Source organism: Hyla sarda, chromosome 3, assembly GCF_029499605.1.
Source record: "Hyla sarda isolate aHylSar1 chromosome 3, aHylSar1.hap1, whole genome shotgun sequence".
Classification (NCBI taxonomy): Eukaryota; Metazoa; Chordata; class Amphibia; order Anura; family Hylidae; genus Hyla; species Hyla sarda.
Window position 1 is genome coordinate 423,373,896 of NC_079191.1, and position 24,146 is coordinate 423,398,041.

At 46.2% G+C, this 24,146-nt stretch overlaps 1 protein-coding gene across 2 annotated transcripts in view; it reads right to left on the minus strand.

The window, feature by feature from the left end:
- Positions 1 to 24,146, minus strand: part of RAB3GAP2 (RAB3 GTPase activating non-catalytic protein subunit 2) — a 103,188-nt gene that overhangs the window by 58,570 nt on the left and 20,472 nt on the right. For both annotated transcript variants that reach the window (XM_056568376.1, XM_056568375.1), the window contains exons 2-5: positions 19,436 to 19,503; positions 15,187 to 15,310; positions 4,524 to 4,605; positions 674 to 721 (exon numbers count right to left, since the gene is read on the minus strand). In XM_056568376.1, coding sequence (XP_056424351.1) covers positions 674 to 721; positions 4,524 to 4,605; positions 15,187 to 15,310; positions 19,436 to 19,503 — 322 coding nt within the window. The remainder of the gene's footprint in view (positions 1 to 673; positions 722 to 4,523; positions 4,606 to 15,186; positions 15,311 to 19,435; positions 19,504 to 24,146) is intronic.

Genomic DNA, 24,146 nt, shown 5'->3' on the forward strand with positions numbered 1-24,146 from the left:
TTTGGATAGGGGATAAGATGTCTTAGCGCCGGAGTACCCCTTTAAAATCACTTTCACCTCATGGAACAATTTTTCTGTTGCACTATGTGTACTGACCTCAACCCGCTCTCAACCCAAGTCGAATAAGCACACCTAGGTGAAGTCCAGCATCAGCATCCTGATAAGATGACCAGGTGCAATGATCAAACGTCTCACCCTCAGCTAAAGGCATCATGGGAAATGTAGGCACAACATTACACAACCGCTTCGGTGAGGAATTCACATCTAAAATGCAGCCTATCACATGCCTGCCACATCAGCTTAACAGGTAAGAACAATGCATACACAAGAACCTCTACATTATTCTCTAAATCAGTGTCTCCCAACTAGGATGCCTGCAGCTGTTGCAAAACTACAACTCTCAGCATGCCCAGACAGCCTTCGGCTGTCTGGGCATGCTGGGAGTTGTAGTTTTGCAACAACTGGAGGCACCCTGGTTGGGAGACAGTGCTCTAAATGATAACCTATTGCACTATATATATGGTACATCAGGCCATATGTACAATTGTAGCAAATGCTTTAAAATGTTGCAACTCTAGTGTATGGCTTTAGCCACAAGGTTTTAGACAATACATTTTGTTTGGGCCGACATTCTCTTACAAATTCTGCGGATGCGTTTCATTAACGCTATTACCTTTTCTGGCTCGCCAACGGGATGCACAACGCGCTGCTGATAAACTCGCTGCAAAACAAAAAATACAGCCACAGATTACACTGATGTCATCAGCCACTGATGGGGCCTACAGGCTCTTCCACCGTGGGTGTTCAGTCACTACCTCTTCTGCCAGGTATATAGGTGACGCCATTAAAGGGGTATTTCAGGAAGAAACTTTATTTTTTATTTTTTATATCAACTGGCTCCAGAAAGTTAAACAGATTTGTGAATTACTTCTATTAAAAAAATCTTAATCCTTCCAATAATTATCAGCTGCTGAAGTTGAGTTGTTCTTTTCTGTCTGGCAACAGTTCTCTCTGCTGACATCTCTGCTTGTCTCGGGAACTGCACAGAGTAGAAGAGGTTTGCTACGGGGATTTGCTTCTATTCTGGACAGTTCCCGAGACAGGTGTCATCAGAGAGAACTTAGACAGAAAAGAATAACTCAACTTCAGCAGCTCAAAAGTACTGAAAGGATTAAGATTTTTTAATAGAAATAATTTACAAATCTGTTTAACTTTCTGGATCCAGTAGAGATAGATATATATATATATATATATATATATATATATATATATATATATATATATATATAACAAAAGTTTTTCCTGGATAACCCCTTTGAAACCATGAAAAACTTCCCCTCTCAATTTGAGGAGGGCAATTTTTTATGTTTTTAATTGCATCACCTGTATACCTGTCAGAAGAGGTAGTGACTGCTCACCCACGGTGGAAGAGCCTGTAGGCCCCACCAAGAAAATAATAAATTGTGTAGTAGGTGCAGATCCATTATGGTGTAAGAGCCTGTAGGCCACGCCACATACCCATAATCGTGCTGGTATCTACAACAGTAATATATATATATTCAGGATATAGTGACGACAATTTTAACAGTACTAATCACCAGGTCTTAATGTATGTGGCGTTCATTAAAAGTTAAGTTTTAAAGGGGTACTCCGCTGGAATTTTTTTTATTTATTTACATTTTTAATTTTCTCAAATCAACTGGTGCCAGAAAGTTTAACAGATTTGTAAATTACTTCTATAGAAAAATCTTAATCCTTCCAGTATTTATTAGCTGCTGAATAGTACAGAGGAAATTCTTTTCTTTTTGGAACACAGAGCTCTCTGCTGACATCATGACCACAGTGCTCTCTGCTGGCACCTCTGTCCATTTTAAGAACTGTCCAGAGTAGGAGAAAATCCCCATAGCAAACATATGCTGCTCTGGACAGTTCCTAAATTTGGACAGAGATGTCAGCAGAGAGCACTGTGCTCGTGATATCAGCAGAGAGCTCTGTGTTACAAAAAGAAAAGAATTTCCTCTGTAGCATTCAGCAGCCAATTAATACTGGAAGGATTAAGATTTTTTAATAGAAGTAATTTTCTAATCGGTCTAACTTTCTGGCACCAGTTGATTTAAAAAAAAAAAACTTGTTTTTCACCGGAGTACCCCTTTAAGGTTGTCAGTTCCAAATGGGACTTTAGTGCCCCGGACTTTTGTCCTGGGGCAATTGTGATTATATAGTGAATGTAGTCCCAGACTTACCTGGGTTTTTTGTGTTTAATTGCTTCTATTTAGAAAGACTAATTCTTCCAGTACTTATCAGCTGCTGTATGTTCCAGAGGAAGTTATTTTCTTTTCGAATTTCTTTCCAGTCTGTCCACAGTGCTCTCTGCTGACACCTCTGTCCATATCAGGAACTGTCCAGAGCAGAAGCAAATCCCCATAGCAAACCTATGCTGCTCTGGACAGTTCCTGACATGGACAGAGGTGTCAGCAGAGAGCACTGTGGACAGACTGGAAAGAAATTCAAAATGAAAAGCACTTCATGTGAAGCAAACAGCAGTTGATAAGTACTGGAAGAATTAAGATTTTTAAATAGAAGTAATTTACAAATCTGTTTAACTTTCTGGCACCAGTTGATTTAAAAAAAAAAAAATAAAAAAAATGTTTTCCCCTGGAGTACCCCTTTAGGTCTTTCTGATTTCTTCAGCACTATATAAACACTAGAGGAGGAGGTAAATAAAATCTAATTTTACCTGATACAATCCCTGGATTACACTCAGATGTTACGTAAATAATTAAGATGATGTTGTTGCTTTAAATCAATGGATGACATAGCGGGGGGTGCCCATTAACCAAGTCAATGGAAGACATAATGGGGGACCCCCAACTTGTTACCATTAGCAACAGCGATGATTTGTTGCAAAGAAAAGCTCTCACTCTGGGGGAGCGGTCACGACCATGCAATAAAGGGGAACTAAACAGCTGTGTATATGTACGACAGACAAAAGGGTGCAATGCTCTTCACAAGCCCCCATGGGTATTGCAGTGTGTACCGGCTTGAAGAAGCGCTGTGAAAGCGTGAAACAGTCTGTCCCGGTCTTGTCCCCCCCACCGCTGCCTCTGCTTGTCACCACCGGAATGCTTCAATAAAGCCTTGTTGTAAGGTGAGTGCTGTCCCGTCTTCTATACAGTGGTCCCTCAAGTTACAATATTAAAGGAGTACTCTGGTGCAGAGTATTCCTGCTCCGTCCTGCCCGGGCTGCAAAAAAATGAAAATAAACCATCTCTCACCTTCCTGGGTTCCCGTGGAGCGCCACTACAGCTGATCGGTCCTCCGGTCCATCTTCTTCATACTTCCGTGTGAACGAAGTGTCACATGGCGCTCAACCTATCGCCGGCCGCCGCGATGTTCAGCCTCGGCCCATAATAGGCTAAGCACCATGTGACGCTTCGTTCACATGGAAGTATGAAGAGGATGGACCGGAGGACCGATCAGCTGTAGTGGCGCTCCACGGGAACCCTGGTAGGTGAGAGATGGTTTACTTTCATTTTTTTTTTTTGCAGCCCGGGCAGGACGGAGCAGGAATACTCTGCACCAGAGTACTCCTTTAATTGGTTCATGGATGACCATTGAATGTTGAAACCATTGTATGTTGAGACCAGAACTCTATGGAAACCTGGTAATTGGTTCTGAAGCCCCAAAATGTCATCCGAAAAAAAGAAAAAGTGAGGATTAAAGAAAAATAAGTAGATAACTAATAGAGATAAAGCAATTCCTTACATATGAAAGTAATAAAGATCTGCTGGGAGCGTATATCTCTGTCTATGTCAGTGTTTCCCAACCAGGGTGCCTCCAGCTGTTGCAAAACTACAACTCCAAGCATGCCCGGACAGCCGTTGGCTGTCCGGGCATGCTGGGAGTTGTAGTTTTGCAACAGCTGGAGACACCCTGGTTGGGAAACAATGGTTTATGTAGAGGACAGGAGCTTCTTCAGGGTACTATACAGTACACACAGTGTCCCAAATGGAGCCGCCCTTACTTGGTGTCCAAAGGAAAGGAGGAGCTAATTCTGGCACGGTTAAGGAGTAGTACAGAACTTGTAGTTCCTCCCTGTACTGTAGGGGGCGCTACCAGACACCAGTCAGTGCATGCACCTCAGTAATACAGGTGATTTACCAGTAAAATGCCCATTCTGATTGGTCGGTTCTTCCAGTTGTGACAGGTATCACAGATCTGGACTGTCTGTAGCATTGCATGCTGAGTCTGGTTTCAAGTTACAATGGTCCAGAAAATACCATTGTATGTTGAAACTATTGTATGTTGAGGCCATTGTAAGTTGAGGGATCACTGTATTAGCATTCAGAATTCAACTTTATCGGGCATTGCACCGCCGACATCAACTCCAGTCTGGCCGTTACTACCGCACTCCTCCGTCATTTATATATACACAGCCTTAGTCCTGTATGTGCCGGACCACCTTACTCTGTTTCAGTCTATGTACAATGCAATGTAATGCCACAATTTTTTGGGAAACCTACTTCTCTTCAACATTTAGAGAGCCGCTCCAGACCACTTCATACTGCATCTCCTCCCGGCCTTTCCCATCAGCCTTCCATTTAGCTGCAAAATTAAAGCAATAAATTATATGTAGCAATATAAGAGCGGAAAGAATCTCAGTCTCTGTATACGAGGTGTATCAATAAAATATTCTAAGGCAGACATGGGGTATGAGAGAGATAAATACTCCTCAACACTGAAGTGCAAACCAAGAAGGAAAAGTCATGGAATTGTAGAAAGCATAGGACCAATAGAGATGTTCATGATATGGAAACCCGGGCCGTGGAGTCGGTAGATAAATGTTCCGACTCAGACGTTTTTTGTACTTCCGAATCCCCGACTCCGACTCCTCTGTATTCATATGCGAATGTATTTTATACATTCCTTGAAGGTAAAAAAAAAGGCAACATACATGTCATTACCACAGGACTACTGGCTGGGAAGGCAACAGTCTACTGTATTGAACAGTTTGTGTGCTGATCTGCTGCTGAAGATAGAGCAGTGGGAGGATCCAGGAAGGGGCATTTATTATAAAACATGATTTCCCTAGTAGAATCCCATAGTCATGTTTAAAATTTAAAGCAGAAAGGATTGGCTGCTTCTCAAGGACTGGGTAAGAAATAAATAATTAACAAGTAATAAGGTAATAAATAAGTAACTTATTAATTATTTATTTCTTTCCCAGTCCTTGAGAACCAGCCAATCCTTTCTGCTTTATATTATTTTCTCCAGTAGTTTGAGGATACCATTTTAGGCTAATTTCTCGGACAATACACTACCTAGATAGATAGAGTACCCCCACCTAGTGTTATTTGATATTATGTTTAAAATGTAAGCTAATAAATCGAGTTCACAAGTTTTTATAGCCTTAGCTGAATGACAGCAGTTTTTCCAATGGTTTACAGCTTCAGTCTTGAACTATTGACCCTCCATTCCCTTCATTTATGCAAGTGTCTCTAGTCCTGCAAAAAATATATTTACTTAATCCCTTATCAGTGAGAGGCTAGGTTACCCATGGGTTCCCTGTAACAGCAGAATACAACACTATGGAAAGTATGTGTTACCGCTCCTAATTGTGCGTTGCGTGCCATATAGTGAAGCACATGAAAAGCATGCTTCTTCACAGTCACTTAACGTGTTTGTTTTGCGTTACGTGAGGCACTGCATGCATTGGTCTTTATTCTTACAGTAGAGAAGTCATTAATTATAACTTTTTGTGAATTGGGACATTTAAACTTGCTTTTTTGTTATTTTTTATTCCAATCTAAATTTAGTAGGAGTCGGAGTATTGTTTGCCGACTTCGACTGACTCCACGTACCCAAAATTTAGTCCGACTCCACAGCCCTGATGGAAACCGTGAAAAAAAAAAGTAAATATTAAAAAACATCTCGACTATGATCTCAAGTATGAGCAACACGCGCAGAAATACATGTCCTTACATGCCTTTGCAAACTATTAATAAGGATTAATGAGGATATAATTGGTTGTCTGAGGAATGTCCTGCCATGCTGAATGAACAAAACATCAAGATCTTGATCAAAGAAATGTCCGTATCATTGGTTCTGCATACGAATCAGTAGAGGGATCTGAATACTGTACATTAAAGGTGTACTCCACTGGAAAAAAAAAAATTTTTTTTAAATCAACTGGTGCCAGAAAGTTAAACATATTTGTAAATGACTTCTATTTAAAAAAAAAAATCTTAATCCTTCCACTACTTATTAGCTGCTATATGCTCCACAGGAAGTGATTTTCTTTTTGAATTTCCTTTCTGTCTGACCACAGTGCTCTCTGCTGACACCTCTGTCCATTTTAGGAACTGTCCAGAGCAGGATAGGTTTGCTATGGGGATTTTCTCCTACTCTTGACAGTTCCTAAAATGCACTGTGGTCAGACAGAAAGGAAATTCAAAAAGAAAATAACTTTCTGTAGAACAAATGGCAGCTAATAAGTAGTGGAAGGATTAAGATTTTTTAATAAAAGAAATTTACAAATATGTTTTACTTTCTGGCACCAGTTGATTAAAAAAATAAAATAAAAAATGTTTTCCAGTGGAGAACCCCTATAAGCCACCCTACACTATTATCCAAGGAGGAGGACTGGTGTGATGTTTTCTCAAAGTCCTCTTCACGGTGTTTGCATGGTTTCCAGACCAATCTCTGCAATCCTCCATTGCAGCCTTGCTCTGCACCATGATAGACTGTGAGAGTGGCATAGTGAGTACAATGAAACACTAGTAGATGAACGTCTAAGGCTGCATTCACACTGCGGTTTAAGCGTACCGCTGCCGGATCCAGTTGGGGGAGGGGAAAACTGCGCGCTTCCTTATCCCCAGGCGGACCAGCACCAAACTCCATTGACTTTAATGAGCTGATTGGAGTCAAATAGTGACTCCGGTCGGCTCATTTTTGCCCTGTATCCGGTTTTATGACCTGACCTAAAACTGTAGTTTACTGCGGTTTTAGGTCCGGTCACAAAACTGGATATGGGCCAGAAATGAGCCGTCCAGAGTCACTGTTTGACTCGGGTCGGCTCATTAAAGTCAATGAAGTTCGGCGGGGGAGGCTACGTTAGTGCTTGTACTACAACCCCCATTATGAAACAGTCTGTTCCATGTTGGGGGTAGTAATACAGGGGCTGAGGGTTTGATCGCAACGAGGCTCACTTCTGAGACACGATGCGATCAGAAGCTGTTATCCAGGGGAGCAGGCAGCATGCTCCACTCCCCAGCGATGTATATAGTGTCTTTAATTTTTAAATACCTCGCCGGGAGCCCTGAATGTCTGGCATCGAGGGTCAATTCATCGAGGGTCAATACTATAAACATCACAGGGGAGCGGAGCATGCCGCCTGCTTCCCTGGTTAATAGCTTCTGATCGCTTCGGGTGTCAGAAGTGAGACCAAGTTCGATCAAACCCTCAGCCCCTGTACTACTACCCCCAACATGGAACAGACTCTATTCCATGATGGAAATATTAGTACAAGCACTAATGTAGCCTCCCCAGCCACCTGCAGCCGGGGGAACTACTGCTCAAATCACGGAAACAAGTCTGTTCCATGATGGGAGTAGTAGTAGTCCCCCAGCACTGCAGGAGTCCGCTGTTTTCACCTCTTCTGAACATGCTCAGAAGTAATAACGGATATTAAAAATGGATAACGGATATTCAAAAACGGGTATTAAAAACGATGCAAACATTTTCCATAGACTTCAATGTTAAATTTATAATATCCATTTTTATTCTGTTATTTTTGACGGGGAAAAAAAATACTGCATGCAAAGTCTTTTTTGCTATCAAAAATACCGGATTAGGAACAAAACGGTGCAAACGGCTTGCAAAAGGACAGTAAAAAATAATTCCATTGACATCAATGGGATTCATTTACAGCCGTTTGCAAAAGGCTTTAACAGATTTGAGAACGAGCATGAAGTAACGGGGACAAACGATAATGTGAACGAGCCTTTACTTCAGTGTTTCCCAACCAGGGTGCCTCCAGCTATTGCAAAACTACAACTCGAAGCATGCCCGGACAGCCAAAGGCTGTCCGGGCATGCTGGGAGTTGTATTTTTGCAACAGCTGAAGGCACCCTGGATGGGAAGCACTGCCTTACTTAACCCCTTAAGGACGCAGGGGTTTTTCCGTTTTTGCATTTCCATTTTTTTTTCTCATCACCTTCTAAAAATCATAACGCTTTCAATTTTGCACCTAAAATTCCATATTATGGCTTATTTTTTGCGCCACCAATTCTACTTTGCAGTGACATTAGTCATTTTACCAAAAAATCCACGGCGATACGGAAAAAAATTCATTGTGCTACAAAATTGAAGAAAAAATGCCATTTCTCTATCGGCTCCATTGGGGGACACAGACTCTGGGGACACAGACTCTGGGTATATGCTGCTGTCTCTAGGAGGTTGACACTATGGTAACCAAAAAGTTGGCTCCTCCCCGCAGGATATACCCGCCTCCAGGCCACTGAGCAATTCAGTGTTTGTTTGTACGGGCACTTTTATTAAGAAGTGTGTGTTTCACTGTACACGGCGCAGGCTTCTCCCTGCGGGCGGCTTGTGTCTTTTTTACTTTCACTTTCGGCAGCCGCGGTTGCCGACGGCACTTCGCCTGCTCCGTTCCCGGGCGCACAGGTCTCACTACAGGCGGCGGACGTTAGCTCCTCCCACCTGGCCGCATAAGCGCCTCAGCAAAAGGGCCACTAATCAGCGCTGTGCACGCGTGGGGCCGTACAGGGGCCAATCACAGAGCTCCTTGCCCTGACCCGGCCTTTTCCTCCTATTGGCCGGCGTCTTTTCTCTCTCCCTCAGCACGGTGCAGAGTTCTCCTCACAGCAGCTGCCTTGGGACACACTCTGGGTAAGACTGTTCATTTTTTGACTATGTCTGTGCCCAAAACTGTTCCTCCCTCTAAGCAGATTCCGGGAATATTAGTTACCCATTAGGCTTGTAAAAGCAGCTCTGCAAAAATGCCAGGTTCTGCTGAACCCTTTTGTTCTGCCTGCTCCACTACTCCCCCAGACCCCCCTGCTATTTCTAACCCAGGTGCCCCTTCAGACCTGGTGGGTTCGGCCACCCCTCCAGCCTGGGTTTCCTCCCTCTCCCGGTCTATATCCGACTTGGCACAGGTCTACCGTTCTGTGGTGACTGCCTTGGAGAGGTCTACCCTTCAACGGCCCTCTAGAAGGTCCTGTTCCCCTTCTCCCTACGCTTCGCATAAGCGTAATAGGGGTGCCTCCTCTGACTCTTCCCAGGAGTCTACTGGTAGGCACGGGCGTTCCTCTCACAGGTCTCGCCCAACCACTTCTTCAGGCCACACGCATCCCTCTTCTAGAGGACGTTCCCGCGGCCGCCACTCTGGCTTTCCTGAACCAAGTACCAGGTCGGAGTTCCCCTCTTCCAGGGCCACCTCCACTCGTTCGCACTCTCCTGGAGAGTTAGCGGCCGAGGGTTCCGATTCGGCATCCGATTCGGAGGACCGTTCGGACTCAGTGGACACGGTGAACTCATTGGTTATGGCCATTAGAGACACCTTTAACCTAGAGGACCCAGGAACTTCGGACGCAGCTCCAGAGGTATCCTTTCATCGTGCCCGACCGGCACCCAAAGTGTTCAGCTCTCACGCTGAATTTGAGGCCATTCTAGAATCTGCCTTGAAGCACCCTGAGAAGAAGTTTCAGGGACTGAAGAAAGTCCAAGCGCGATATCCTTTCGCCAAGGACCTTGTTTCCAAAGTAACTTCTTCTCCATTGGTGGATCCTCCCGTTTCCCGCCTCTCAAAAGCTACTACCTTGCCTCTAGCGGATGCAGCGGCCTTCAAGGATCCTGCAGACAAAAAGGTTGAGTTGTTAGCGAAGTATGCCTTTGAAGCAGCAGGTTCTTCCCTGCTCCCTGCCCTCGCCTCCACCTGGGTGTCTAAGGCCCTCTCGGTTTGGCAGTCCCAACTCCGTCAGGGCATTCTTTCAGGTTCTCCCCGGAAGAACTGTCTGCTCTGGCCCTCCAATGTTACAAAGCTGGAGATTTCTGCTTCCTTGCACTCAGCTCGCTGCGCTGCTTATGCCACCGGTAATCTAGTGGCCCTCCGTCGTTCCATTTGGCTTAAAACTTGGAACGCGGACGCTGCATCCAAGAAGCGTCTCACCGAGATTCCTTTTACTGGTTCCCGTCTTTTTGGCAAGCGCCTGGATGAGATTATCTCTGAGGCGACAGGGGGCAAGAGCTCTTTATTACCTCAAAACAAACCTAGCACTTCTTTCCGTAGGAAGTCTTCTTCCTTTCGGTCCTTTCGGACGTCTGGCCCCTCTAAAGGGTGCAACCAGGTGCCTCCACGGGAAAAGAAGGTTCCCTTTTTCAAGGACCGTCCTTCGGGGAAGTCGGACACCAACCGTCCCGACCGTTTTGCGGCCAAACGCAAACCCACTTCTGCATGAAGGGACGCCCCCGCCCGCAGCTTTTTTCCGGGTGGGTGGTGGTCTCTTGTTTTTTCGAGACGTTTGGACCACGCACATTCAGAACTCCTGGGTAAGGGACGTGGTGTCCAACGGATACCAGATAGAATTTGCCTCTCTTCCGAGGGATCGTTTTTTTCCAGTCTCCCTCGCTTGCAAGGGAATTTCGGGAGGCTCTTCAGTCCCTTCTCGTCCAGGGTGTCATCGTCCCAGTTCCTTCAATGGATCTCTAACGTCTCAACCACCATCTTCTTATCCGCCATTTCCGAATGGAATCTCTCCGCTCGGTGGTGGCATCTATGTATCAAGGGGAGTTTCTTTCCTCGGTGGACATCAAGGATGCCTACCTCCACGTTCCAATTTTTCCCGGACACCAGCGGTACCTCCGCTTTGCGGTTCCGGGAGGTCATTATCAATTTGTGGCTCTCCCCTTCGGTCTGGCCACAGCGCCACGAGTCTTTACCAAGATTCTGGCCCCTGTGGTAGCTCTGTTACGGTCAAGAGGGGTCTCAGTGATACCCTACTTGGACGACCTTCTCATCAAAGCCCCAACCAGAGCCCAGGCTCTGGAGAATGTGAGCCTCTCTCTTCAGACCTTATGTCGCTTCGGGTGGATGGTCAACCGAGACAAGTCTGTTCTCTCCCCCACCCAGTCTCTGGTCTTCTTGGGGCTTCAGTTCGACTCTGCCTCGGCTCGGATTCGCCTTCCGCCGGACAAACGTCTGGCCCTCTTGTCGTGAGTCCGCTCCGTCCGGACACCATCCCCGGTCTCCATCAGTACTTGCATGGAAGTCTTGGGTCGGATGGTGGCAGCCATGGAGGCCGTACCCTTTGCCCAGTTTCATTACCGTCCTCTTCAGCTGGCGATTCTTGCACGATGGGACAGGTCCCCCCTCTCTCTCTCTATAGCAGGATTCTTCTTCCGCTCCGGACTCGGCGGTCTCTGCGCTAGTGGCTCCGCTCCCCCCTTCTTCTTCAGTGGCGTTCGTTCCTCCCCCTCCACTGGCAGGTGGTCACGACGGACGCCAGCCTGTCGGGCTGGGTGGGTGTCTTCAGGGATCAGACGGTTCAGGGCCTCTGGCCTCCCCAAGAAGCCCTTCTTTCCATAAACATTGTGGAGCTGAGGGCGATTTATCTTTGTCTGAAGCATTGGGAGTCCCTGCTTCTGGGTCACCCTGTCCGTGTCCAGTCGGCAGCACTCGCAGCTCAGCCGCCATGTCCAAGGTGTCAAAGATCCTCCTCTAGGCGGAACAAGCGGTTCCAGCCATTTCGGCGATTCACATTCCAGGAGTTCTCAATTGGGAAGCGGATTTCCTCAGTCGGTCCTCAGCCGACCCCGGAGAGTGGTCTCTTCTTCCGGAGGTGTTGGTGCAGATCTGCGACCTCTGGGGGACCCCGGACAAGGAAGAAGTCCCCACCATTCTGGTGGCTCCAGACTGGCCTCAAAGGGCATGGTACGCCGACGTGGTCTGGCTTCTGGACGACGTTCCGTCCCGCCTTCCTCTTCGTCCAGACCTACTGTCACAGGGTCCCCTTTGCCACCCCAATTTACAGTCGCTGCATTTGACGGCGTGAGGGCCCGTTCTCTTCCCAGGTAATTCGCACCATGCTTAGGGCTCGCAAGCCCTCATCTGCGAAAATTTACCACCGAACCTGGCGGTCTTACTTTTTCTCCAGTTACCTTTTCCGTGCCCCGTCTCCTTTCCTTTTTACAGTAGGGGTTGGAACTAGGGCTGGCTCTCAGTTCCCTTAAGGGTCAGGTTTTGGTCCTTTCTATTCTTTTTCTTATAGCTATTACCTCCATTAGGAGAGTTTCTGAACTGGCAGCTCTCTCCTGCCATTCTCCTTTCCTGATAATTCATCAGGACAAGGTTGTTTTCCTACCAGATCCGTCTTTCTTGCCTAAGTCGTTTCGGCTTTTCATCTCAACGAGGTCATCATCCTTCCGTCTTTTTGTCCCGCTCCTTCTCATCCCAGGGAGCACCTGCTTCACAAATTGGATGTGGTTCGAGCAGTTCGGACTTATCTTTCCGTCACCTCTTCCTTTCGTCAGTGCGATTCTTTTTTCGTCCTTACGGAAGGCCGTCGGAAGGGACAACCTGCTTCTAAGGCCACCATTTTTCAGTGGATCCGATGTGCTATTTCGGAAGCTTACCGCTGCAAGGGGAAGATCCCACCTTTCAAGGTTTTGGCTCATTCCACCCGCTCTGTGGGAGCATCCTGGGCTCTCCGAAACAAGGCCTCGGCCTTGCAGATCTGTAAAACGGCCACTTGGTCGTCTTTGCACACTTTTTCAAAATTCTATCAGGTTCATACCATCGCATCGGCTGATGCTAGTCTGGGCCATAAGGTGTTGCAGGCGGCGGTGGTACAGCCGACTGCCTGACCATTTTATTCTCTGCCCACCCAAGGGACGGCTTTGGTACGTCCCAGAGTCTGTGTCCCCCAATGGAGCCAATAGAGAAAAGGAGATTTTTTTAGACTTAACTTAACCTTTGAGAAAGAGATTTTACGGCAAGTCTAAAAAAATCTCCTTTTCTCTATTGGCTCCATTGGGGGACACAGACTCTGGATATATGCTGATGTCTCTAGGAGGTTGACACTATGGTAACCAAAAAGTCGTCACCTCCCAACAGGATATACCCGCCTCCAGGCCACTGAGCAATTTAGTTTTGTCTCAGAGCAATAGGAGGAGACCGACAGGTTAAAAGAAAAAAACTGTCCGAGAACTCGAAGAAACAATAACTTAACTTAACCTTTGAGAAAGAGATTTTACGGTAAGTTATTGTTTCTTCGAGTTCTCGGACAGTTTTTTTCTTTTAACCTGTCGGTCTCCTCCTATTGCTCTGAGACAAAACTGAATTGCTCAGTGGCCTGGAGGCGGGTATATCCTGTTGGGAGGTGACGACTTTTTGGTTACCATAGTGTCAACCTCCTAGAGACATCAGCATACATCCAGAGTCTGTGTCCCCCAATGGATCCTTCGAGAAAGATTTTACGGTAAGTCTAAAAAAATCTCCTTTTTGTAACTTTTGGGGGCTTCCGTTTCTACGCAGTGCATTTTTCGGTAAAAATGACACCTTCTCTTTATTCTGTAGGTCCAAACGATTAAAATGATACCCTACTTATATATGTTTGATTTTGTCGTACTTCTGAAAAAAAATCATAACTACGTGCAGGAAAATTTATGCGTTTAAAATTGTCATTTTCTGACCCCTATAACTTTTATAATTTTTCCACGTACGGAACGGTATGAGGGCAAATTTTTTGTGCCATGTTTTGAAGTTTTTAGCGGTATCATTTTTTTTATTGATCAGACTTTTTGATCGCTTTTTATTCATTTTTTCATGATATAAAAAGTGACCAAAAATACGCTGTTTTGGACTTTGGAATTTTTTTGCGCGTACACCATTGACCGTGCGGTTTAATTAACAATATATTTTTATAGTTTGGAAATTTCCGCCCACAGCGATACCACATATGTTTATTGTTATTTACACAGTTTTTTTTTTTTTTTAAATGGGAAAAGGGGGGTGATTCTTATTTTTATTAGGGAAGGGGTTAAATAATCATTATTGACTTTTTTTTTTTCACTTTTTGGTGCATGATGTCCAATTTCACCCGCAGAACAGAGTGGATCACAATTCTTCTATTCTGAGGATCCACCATGAAGGTTCACCTCTGTGCACTTCTTGCTGTCATTCCAGCTCATCATTAATCTCCCAAACACTGGGCCCCGCAACATTAAACAGCGCTGACATCTTGGCCCATAAACGTACTGATCTGCTGGAGTATTGAACCATGGTATCTCTCTTCAAGGATTCTGTCCATCTTAGTTTGCAACAATAACTGGTGCCTAGAAGAACAGGAGGCCTTGCACATACTGGACTGACCGGATCCGATTTCTGAGGTTTCACGTGACTAAAAAAAAAAATCGCTTTCAATCTGGAGGTCGGTGCTTAACAATTTTATTATTTTCAGATTTCAAAGATACCAGCATAACCATACGGCTTGTCCTTCTTGGTGCTGTTATAATTATGATGAGGAATGTAAATACTCGAACGAAAAGACAGATCGAAGTACTCCAGCTCCAGTGAAGCAACAGCAAGGTCTTTATCTTACGCTCCAAAACGAGAGACTTTTAGTAGCCCCTTGGGAGTTTTATCAAGCTTGAACTTGAAATAAATAAAAACAATTATTATTTCGTCATTGGAGCTGGAGTGAAGCGACATCTAAATTGTGGCCTGTGATGTAGTATGGATGGCTGGGCACCAACTTTACATGTGTAGTGCTGCCTTGTACCTGCTGTTTTTACATGATAGATATTAGAGAGATAGATAGATAGATAAGAGATAGATAGATATGAGAGAGATAAGAGATAGATCGATAGATAAGAGATAGATCGATAGATAAGAGATAGATAAGAGATAGATCGATAGATAAGAGATAGATATGAGACAGATAGATACGAGATAGATAGATAGATATGAGATAGATATGAGACAGACAGATAGGAGACAGATAGATAGGAGACAGATAGATAGGAGACAGATAGATAGGAGAGAGATATAAGAGACAGATAGGAGACAGATAGATAGGAGACAGATAGATAGGAGACAGATAGATAGATATGAGATGGAAAAAAGACCCCCCCCCCCCCCTCAAGGTGGAGGTGAGATTTCCTTACGTGCTAAGAATACAGCTTTCTGTTCATGGGCGATCACCATGAGATCGTTGGTGGGTGACAGGGAGAGCACGCAGTCCTGCAGCCAGTACACAGACGGGGCTTTACCGGAGACTTCTTCTTCCGCCTGCGCACAATACATCACATTACTAAGATGGAGCAGGTTTATGAAGTGTGGTGGTGCATTTAACATTATCACGTAAGTGATCGGAAGCAGGGGATTTGGAGAACAGTCATAGAAAAAAAAAACCTCTGCAGCAAACCTTGCAGCATTTTACTCCTGTGTGAACATGGGGTGAATACCGTATATACTCGAGTATAAGCCGAGTTTTTCAGCACGATTTTTCGTGCTGAAAACACCCCCCTCGGCTTATACTCGAGTGAACTCTCCACCCGCAGTGGTCTTCAACCTGCGGACCTCCAGAGGTTTCAAAACTACAACTCCCAGCAAGCCCGGGCAGCAATCGGCTGTCCGGGCTTGCTGGGAGTTGTAGTTTTGAAACCTCCGGAGGTCCGCAGGTTGAAGACCACTGCGGCCTTCGACATCATCCAGCCCCCTCTCACCCCCTTTAGTTCTGTACAGTACTCGCCTCCGCTCGGCGCTGGTCCGGTGCTGCAGGACTGTCCGGTGAGGAGGTCGTCCAGTGGGATAGTGGTTCCGGGCTGCTATCTTCACCGGGGAGGCCTCTTCTAAGCGCTTTGGGCCCGGCCCCAGAATAGTCACGTTGCCTTGACGACGACGCAGAGGTACGTTCATTACCAACGTACTTCTGCGTCATCGTCAAGGCAACGCCTCAATTCTGGGCCCGAAGCGCGGAGAAGAGGCGCCCCCGGTGAAGATAGCAGCCCGGAACCACTATCTTCCACACATAAAGGAATTAAAGGAATTATTTAATCTACCAGTGTGCCTCCAGCTGTTGCAAAACTAACTCCCAGCATGCCCGGATAGCCAAAGGCTGCCCGGGCATGCTGGGAGTTGTAGTTTTGCAACAGCTGGAGGCACACTGATTGGGAAACACCAACACATTTACTTATCTGCTGCCTAATCCCTGCACTTCCTGTTCTCTGTCCCAACATAGGAAGTGCCTGCTCAGCCAATCACTGGGTAAGGTGGATCAGCGCTATGACCAGTGATCAGCTGACCAGGTACTTCATGTGTTGGAACGGAGAACAGAAAGAGCAGAGCAGCAGAAGGATATGGTGGAGGATCGGTGGCAAATGAATACTTATTTTCTCCATCTACCCCGTGCACACATATATATATATATATATATATATATATACACACACATACATACACACACACACACACACACACACACCCCTCTATATCTCTGATACAAATAGGAGCAGCACATCCACTAATTGATCACAGAAGCAATGGGCGAGTGCAGGCACACTAGAACCTCGGCTCTCCGGTTTACCACAATAGAACGGATAAATGCAGCACACCAATTTATGGTACGTGGAAAATTGTGTGGTTTATTCCATGATGCAGCAGACAACGTTTCGGTAAGCTCTTCAAGTGAAAATGGTGAAGTGAGGTCACCGACACATTGTCTGCTGCATCTTGGAATAAACTACACAATTCTCCACGTATACTGGTAAGTTGCATTTATCTGTTTTATTTATATATATATATATATATATATACCGTATTTATCGGGGTATACCACGCACCGGCCTATAACACGCACCCTCATTTTACCAAGGATATTTGGGTAAAAAAAAGTTTGAGGATAGTTTGAGGAGCTGCAAAAGTTTGAGGAGCCATTCAGGGCTCCCGGCGAGTTTTTCAAATAGAGGTGCTGCGGTGAGGAAATATATATAGAATCGCTGGGGGGGTTGGGGGGGGTAATATGTCTGGCCCCCGCAGTGCTTCTATATATCTTGCCCCCAGCTGCGCTATTTAAGTCTTGCTCCCCACAGCACATTTATATAGGTATTGTCCCTGCAGCGCAATCATATGCCCCCCGCAGTGCATGTGTACAGTCATGGCCATAAATGTTGGCACCCCTGAAATTTTTCTAGAAAATGAAGTATTTCTCACAGAAAAGGATTTTGGACAAAATGTCACACCAAACTCCAAAAATGGTCTGAACAAAATTATTGGCACCCTTTCAAAATTGCGAATAAATAAGATTGTTTCAAGCATGTAATGCTCCATTAAACTCACCTGGGGCAAGAAACAGGTGTGGGCAATATAAAAATCACACCTGAAAGCATATAAAAAGGAGAGAAGTTCACTTAGTCTTTGCATTGTGTGTCTGTGTGTGCCACACTAAGCATGGACAACAGAAAGAGGAGAGTAACAAGTCCATCTCCAGAGATCTAGATTTGCCTTTGTCCACAGTGCGCAGCATTATCAATACGTTTACAACCCATGGCACTGTAGTTAATCTCAATGGGCGTTGGCGGATAGAAAAATTGATGAAAGGTGTCAATGTGGATAATCTGAATGGTGGATAAGCAGCCCCAAACAAGTTCCAAAGATATTCAAGCTGTCCTGCAGGCTCAGGGAGCATCATTGTAAGTGCGAACTAGCCTTCGACATTGAAATGAAATGAAACACTATAGCAGGAGACCCAGGAGGACCCCACTGCTGACACAGAGACATAAGAAAGCAAGAATACATTTTGCCGAAATGAACTTGAATAAGCCAAAATCCTTCTGGGAAAGTGTCTTGTGGACAGATGAGACCAAGATAAAGCTTTTTGTTAAAGCACATCATTCTACTGTTTACCGAAAACAGAATGAGGCCTAAAAGAAAAGAACACAGAACCTACAGTGAAATATGGTGGAGGTTCAGTGATTGTTTTGCTGCCTCTGGCACTGGGTGCCTTGAATGAGTGCCCTTCCAATAAGAGAGACCTGGAGCAGTTTGCAAAGGAAGAGTGGTCCAACATTCCGGCTGAGAGGTGTAAGAAACTTATTAATGGTTATAGGAAGCCACTGATTAAGGGTGTGCAACCAAATATACAGTGACAATAATTTTGTCCAGCCCATTTTTGGAGTTTGGTGACATTATGTCCAATTTGCTTTTTCCCCCTCTTTTTTGGTTTAGTTCCAATACACACAAAGGGAATAAACATGTGTATAGTAAAACATGTGTTACTGCAATCCTTTTCTGTGAGAAATACTTCATTTTCTTGAAAAATTTCAGGGGTGCCAACATTTACGGCCATGAATGAATGAATATATATATATATATATATATATATATATATATATATATATATATATATATATATATATACACATACATATACTCCCCCCCCCCCCCCCCCCAGCAATTCTATATATCTTTCTCCACCACTGGTGGGGTAGTACTACAAGCACTAATGTAGTCTGAATTTACAGAGACAGATGGCTGTGTGAATGCAGCCTTTCAACATGTTACATTGTACAACTTTTTTTTAATTCTTTTTGACCCATATATCTTAATCTGTTCTGTGTGTTTGCTTCTCACTTTCCTGTCTTTAATTGGATGCTTCTGTAATCATCTTGGCAATTCTGCCTGTAAGGGAAGAATACATTTCGTGCAACGGTTTTAAGTGGTACTCCGGCGCTTAGAACCCGGTGATCTTGCACGCCGCACTCCGTAAAAATCAGTCCCCGGAGCGTGTTCGCTGATTACTGTCGATCACGGGGCCTGGAGTGTTGTGGCATCACGGCCCTGCCCCCGTGTGACATCACGCTCCGCCCCCTCAATGCAAGCCTATGGGAGGGGGGGCGTGACAGCCGTCACGCCCCCTCCCATAGACTTGCATTGAGGGGCGGGGGCGTGACATCACACGTGGGCGTAGTCGTGATGTCACGCTCTTTTGCTCGCGTGGTCGGGACCCGAAGCCTCCAGCGTTGCCTGAAGCCGTTGAGGTGGGTGCTGCAGCAGAGATCCCGGGGGTCCCCAGCGGCGGGACCCCCGCGATCAGGCATCTTATCCCCTATCCTTTGGATAGGGAATAAGATGTCTAAGCGCCAGAGTACCACTTTAAACCCGCACGACACCCCAAAAAAAAGAAGACGGGTGACAGATTAGTAAATTAGGGGGGGGGGAAATAAACAAAGTAAAAAAGAAAAAACACTCCACATTAAACACTCGGGTTGCTATTGGCAACTGGGCAACTTTTCCCCTGGACAGGTTTTGATAAATCTCCCCCATAGTCTCTGAATGGAGATGAACGCTAATGTGCACTATGCCTAAGACCTGCCCCCAATAACCGCAGCAGGACAATGACTGTATTAACCTTACCGGTACTTCTTTGATTTCTTTCTCCTCCCACGATCCCCAGTCTTCATTTTCCCAGCTGGATAAGTTTTCTGTATAAAATGAATTAGAAAAAAAAAAATATAAAATTAAAATAAAATATTTCTGCATACTTGTAGCCCAAATGGCGCACAAAACATAAAAGAAACATGTCAGAATTTTTTTTTTGATTGTACAGTAAGAGAGGTCCACCCAAAATCGTGTTGAATATAATGGTCTTCTATGGAGGCGGTCTTCTCAAAGAAAATAACCACTAGGCATAATGCATGGTGGACAGAAAATCTGTCGCATGAGTGTTTTCCAAACAGTGTGTCTCCAGCTGTTGCAAAACTACAACTCCCAGCATGCCCAGACAGCATGCTAGGAGTTGCAGTTTTGCAACAGCTGGAGGCACACTGTTTGAAAAAAAAAAAACACTGTGGCGGGAGATTCTCAAAGAATTTTGCGTAAAAAAAAATCAATTTCCCGCCACAATTTTGGCGCCAAAAGTATCAACCACATTTTCAAAGAGCTTTGTGACGCGGTTTACACTGTTTACGTCAGTTTTGTAAAAGTAGGCGTGTCCAGGTATACTGTCTGCTTAAGGGTACGTTCACACGGGCAGATTATAACTTCTATTTTAAAAATCTTAATCCTTCCAGTACTTATCAGCCGCTCTATGCTTCACTGGAAGTTCTTTTCTTTTTGAATTTCCTTTCTGTCTGACTACAGTGCTCTCTGCTGACACCTCTGTCCATGTCAGGAACTGTCCAGAGTAGGAGCAAATCCCCATAGCAAACCTATCCTGCTCTGGACAGTTCCTGACATGGACAGAGGTGTCAGCAGAGAGCACTGTGGTAAGACAGAAAGGAAATTCAAAAAGAAAATAACTTCCTGTGAAGCATACAGCAGCTGATATGTACTGGAAGGATTAAGATGTTTTAATAGAAGTGATTTACAAATCAGTTTAACTTTCTGGCACCAGTTGATAAAAAAAAAAAAAAAAAAAAGAAGTTTTCCAGAGTACCCCTTTAAAGTGCCATTGTCTCTGTAATGTACATTCAGTAGGTAAGCAAGAAGTTGGAGTGGAGAGTGTGAGGATCAGATTACACAGGTGAGCAAACCTTCATAGATATGTGGTGCACGTCACCAGCATGACAATTTTTTTCTTAAAGGGGTTCTCCACCAGAAGGTGATTTTAGGATGTACCTGCCAGACAGCAATGGACATGCTTAGGAAGGATCCGTGCTTGTCTTAGGGCTACGTGGCTGTGTTGAGAGTCCACTATAACGCTACTGCTTTATTTTTGTGAAATGGCTATATCCTGTTTGGAGTTCCTTCCCTCCAACTACAAGTCCCAGGATCCCTTGTTTGTAAGGTCACTTATCTCCCTCCCACACACATCAACCACCTCACCCAATGCAGCGCAGCTAGTCTCCCTAACATGCATGCTGTGCTAGAAACTACAATTCCCTGCAGCCCTGTGGAGAATGATCTCCCTCCACCCATTGAAGCACAGACAGGCTCCCTTTCAACTCCTGACTGGTGAAGTAATGTCTCGGGCCGCACTGATACCTGGGAAAAGCTGGGATGACACTCATTTTGTTTGCTGCTAAAAATGAACATCAGGGCAAAGATCACATAAGCATTGCGAGACCAGCATCACACACAGGTACAGACACTATAATATGAACTACACTAACTTTACAGCCCCTGTAGCATAGTCAAATAAAAAGAATCCCAGAATACCCCTTTGATGGCGAGAACATGAAGCATACGCCCTCTATCCGTGCCAGGGACACAAAGAACTGTCAGTTTTGCTATATTCATCCATGTTCTATATACAGCTCTAAGGAGTCACGGTGTCCTTCACCCACAATTCATAAAGACAGGGAGAACATTATATGTTCTCTGCAATGGATTGTACATGGGAGGAGGGAGGTCTCCAGTGTGTGGGCGTCTATTATGCAAAGCCTGCGCTGACCTGTGTGTGTGTATATATATATATATATATATATATATATATATATATATATATATATATAATATAGTGGCGGGGCCCACCCATCAGCCCCATAGACTGTGATACCATTGTCACTGCCGTCCTATGTGCTGAATCACTCCACAAGGGAATGCAAAAATGTGTGCGGGAAATGCTGTCGGGAATCACACAGTTTAACCCCTTCAAACCTTTAGTAAATCTCTAGGATTTTTTGCATATGTTGGTATAAGGCAGTGATGGCGAACCTGTGGCACACCGAGCCCCTCTGTGGGCAAGTGGCCATAGTTCGCCATGGTACAGGGATGTGGAAATTGTATCGCCTGACGCCTGGGACATGCAGTTCCGGGCGCCGGGCTTCGGGCAAGCAGGGCTAAATGCCTAAAGAATTCACATATAAGGGGGCAATCAAATTTGCCCTGTAACTAAACTCCTATAGACTGCAGCTGTGCGCTGCAGCCTATAGCGAGCCTCGCAGGACGACAGCATCCCGGCGTAGGCGCGTGCAATGATGTCTCTCATCGTGCACCCCTCCGTCCAGACCGAGGATGCGGTCCAGTAACAACAGTGACCGCCGTGCCCCTGACACTGCCGGAGCGAACCTGGGGCCGGAGGACAGGTAGCAGGGGATCGGAGAGGAGGGGAGGTTTGGTAAATAATGTGGTACAGGAGAGGAGAGGGGGATGGGCTGAAATATAATGACATGGGGGGGGGGGAGGGGGAGAATATAATGACACAGGGGGCATCGGGGGGGGTGGTATAATGACACAGGGGGCATCAGAGGGGGGGGAATATAATGACACAGGGCATCAGGGGGGGGGTATAATGACACAGGGCATCAGGGGGGTAATATAATGGTGCAGGGGGAATCGGAGGGAGGGGGGGAATATAATGATGCAGGGGGCATCAGAGGGAGGGGGGGAATATAATGGTGCAGGGGGCATCAGAGGGGGGGGAATATAATGATGCAGGGGGCATCAGAGGGAGGGGGAATATAATGATGCAGGGGGCATCAGAGGGAGGGGGGGAATATAATGGTGCAAGGGGCATCAGAGGGAGGGGGGGAATATAATGGTGCAAGGGGCATCAGAGGGGGGGGGAATATAATGATGCAGGGGGCATCAGAGGGAGGGGGGAATATAATGGTGCAGGGGGCATCAGAGGGGGGGGAATATAATGATGCAGGGGGCATCAGAGGGGGGGGAATATAATGATGCAGGGGGCATCAGAGGGGGGGGGAATATAATGGTGCAGGGGGCATCAGAGGGAGGGGGAATATAATGATGCAGGGGGCATCAGAGGAAGGGGGAATATAATGATGCAGGGGGCATCAGAGGGAGGGGGGAATATAATGATGCAGGGGGCATCAGAGGGAGGGGGAATATAATGATGCAGGGGGCATCAGAGGGAGGGGGAATATAATGATGCAGGGGGCATAAGAGGGAGGGGGGAATATAATGATGCAGGGGGCATCAGAGGGAGGGGGGAATATAATGATGCAGGGGGCATCAGAGGGGGGGGAATATAATGATGCAGGGGGCATCAGAGGGAGGGGGGAATATAATGATGCAGGGGGCATCAGAGGGAGGGGGGAATATAATGATGCAGGGGGCATCAGAGGGAGGGGGGAATATAATGATGCAGGGGGCATCAGAGGGAGGGGGGAATATAATGATGCAGGGGGCATCAGAGGGGGGGGGAATATAATGATGCAGGGGGCATCAGAGGGAGGGGGGAATATAATGATGCAGGGGGCATCAGAGGGAGGGGGGAATATAATGATGCAGGGGGCATCAGAGGGAGGGGGGAATATAATGATGCAGGGGGCATCAGAGGGGGGGGGAATATAATGATGCAGGGGGCATCAGAGGGAGGGGGGAATATAATGATGCAGGGGGCATCAGAGGGGGGGGGAATATAATGATGCAGGGGGCATCAGAGGGAGGGGGGAATATAATGATGCAGGGGGCATCAGAGGGGGGGGGAATATAATGATGCAGGGGGCATCAGAGGGGGGGGGGGAATATAATGATGCAGGGGGCATCAGAGGGAGGGGGGAATATAATGATGCAGGGGGCATCAGAGGGAGGGGGGAATATAATGATGCAGGGGGCATCAGAGGGAGGGGGGGAATATAATGATGCAGGGGGCATCAGAGGGGGGGGGGAATATAATGATGCAGGGGGCATCAGAGGGAGGGGGGAATATAATGATGCAGGGGGCATCAGAGGGGGGGGGGAATATAATGATGCAGGGGGCATCAGAGGGAGGGGGGAATATAATGATGCAGGGGGCATCAGAGGGGGGGGGAATATAATGATGCAGGGGGCATCAGAGGGAGGGGGGAATATAATGATGCAGGGGGCATCAGAGGGGGGGGGGGGAATATAATGATGCAGGGGGCATCAGAGGGAGGGGGGAATATAATGGTGCAGGGGGCATCAGAGGGAGGGGGGAATATAATGATGCAGGGGGCATCAGAGGGAGGGGGGAATATAATGATGCAGGGGGCATAAGAGGGAGGGGGGAATATAATGATGCAGGGGGCATCAGAGGGAGGGGGGGGAATATAATGGTGCAGGGGGCATCAGAGGGAGGGGGGAATATAATGATGCAGGGGGCATCAGAGGGAGAGGGGAATATAATGATGCAGGGGGCATCAGAGGGAGAGGGGAATATAATGATGCAGGGGGCATCAGAGGGAGGGGGGAATATAAT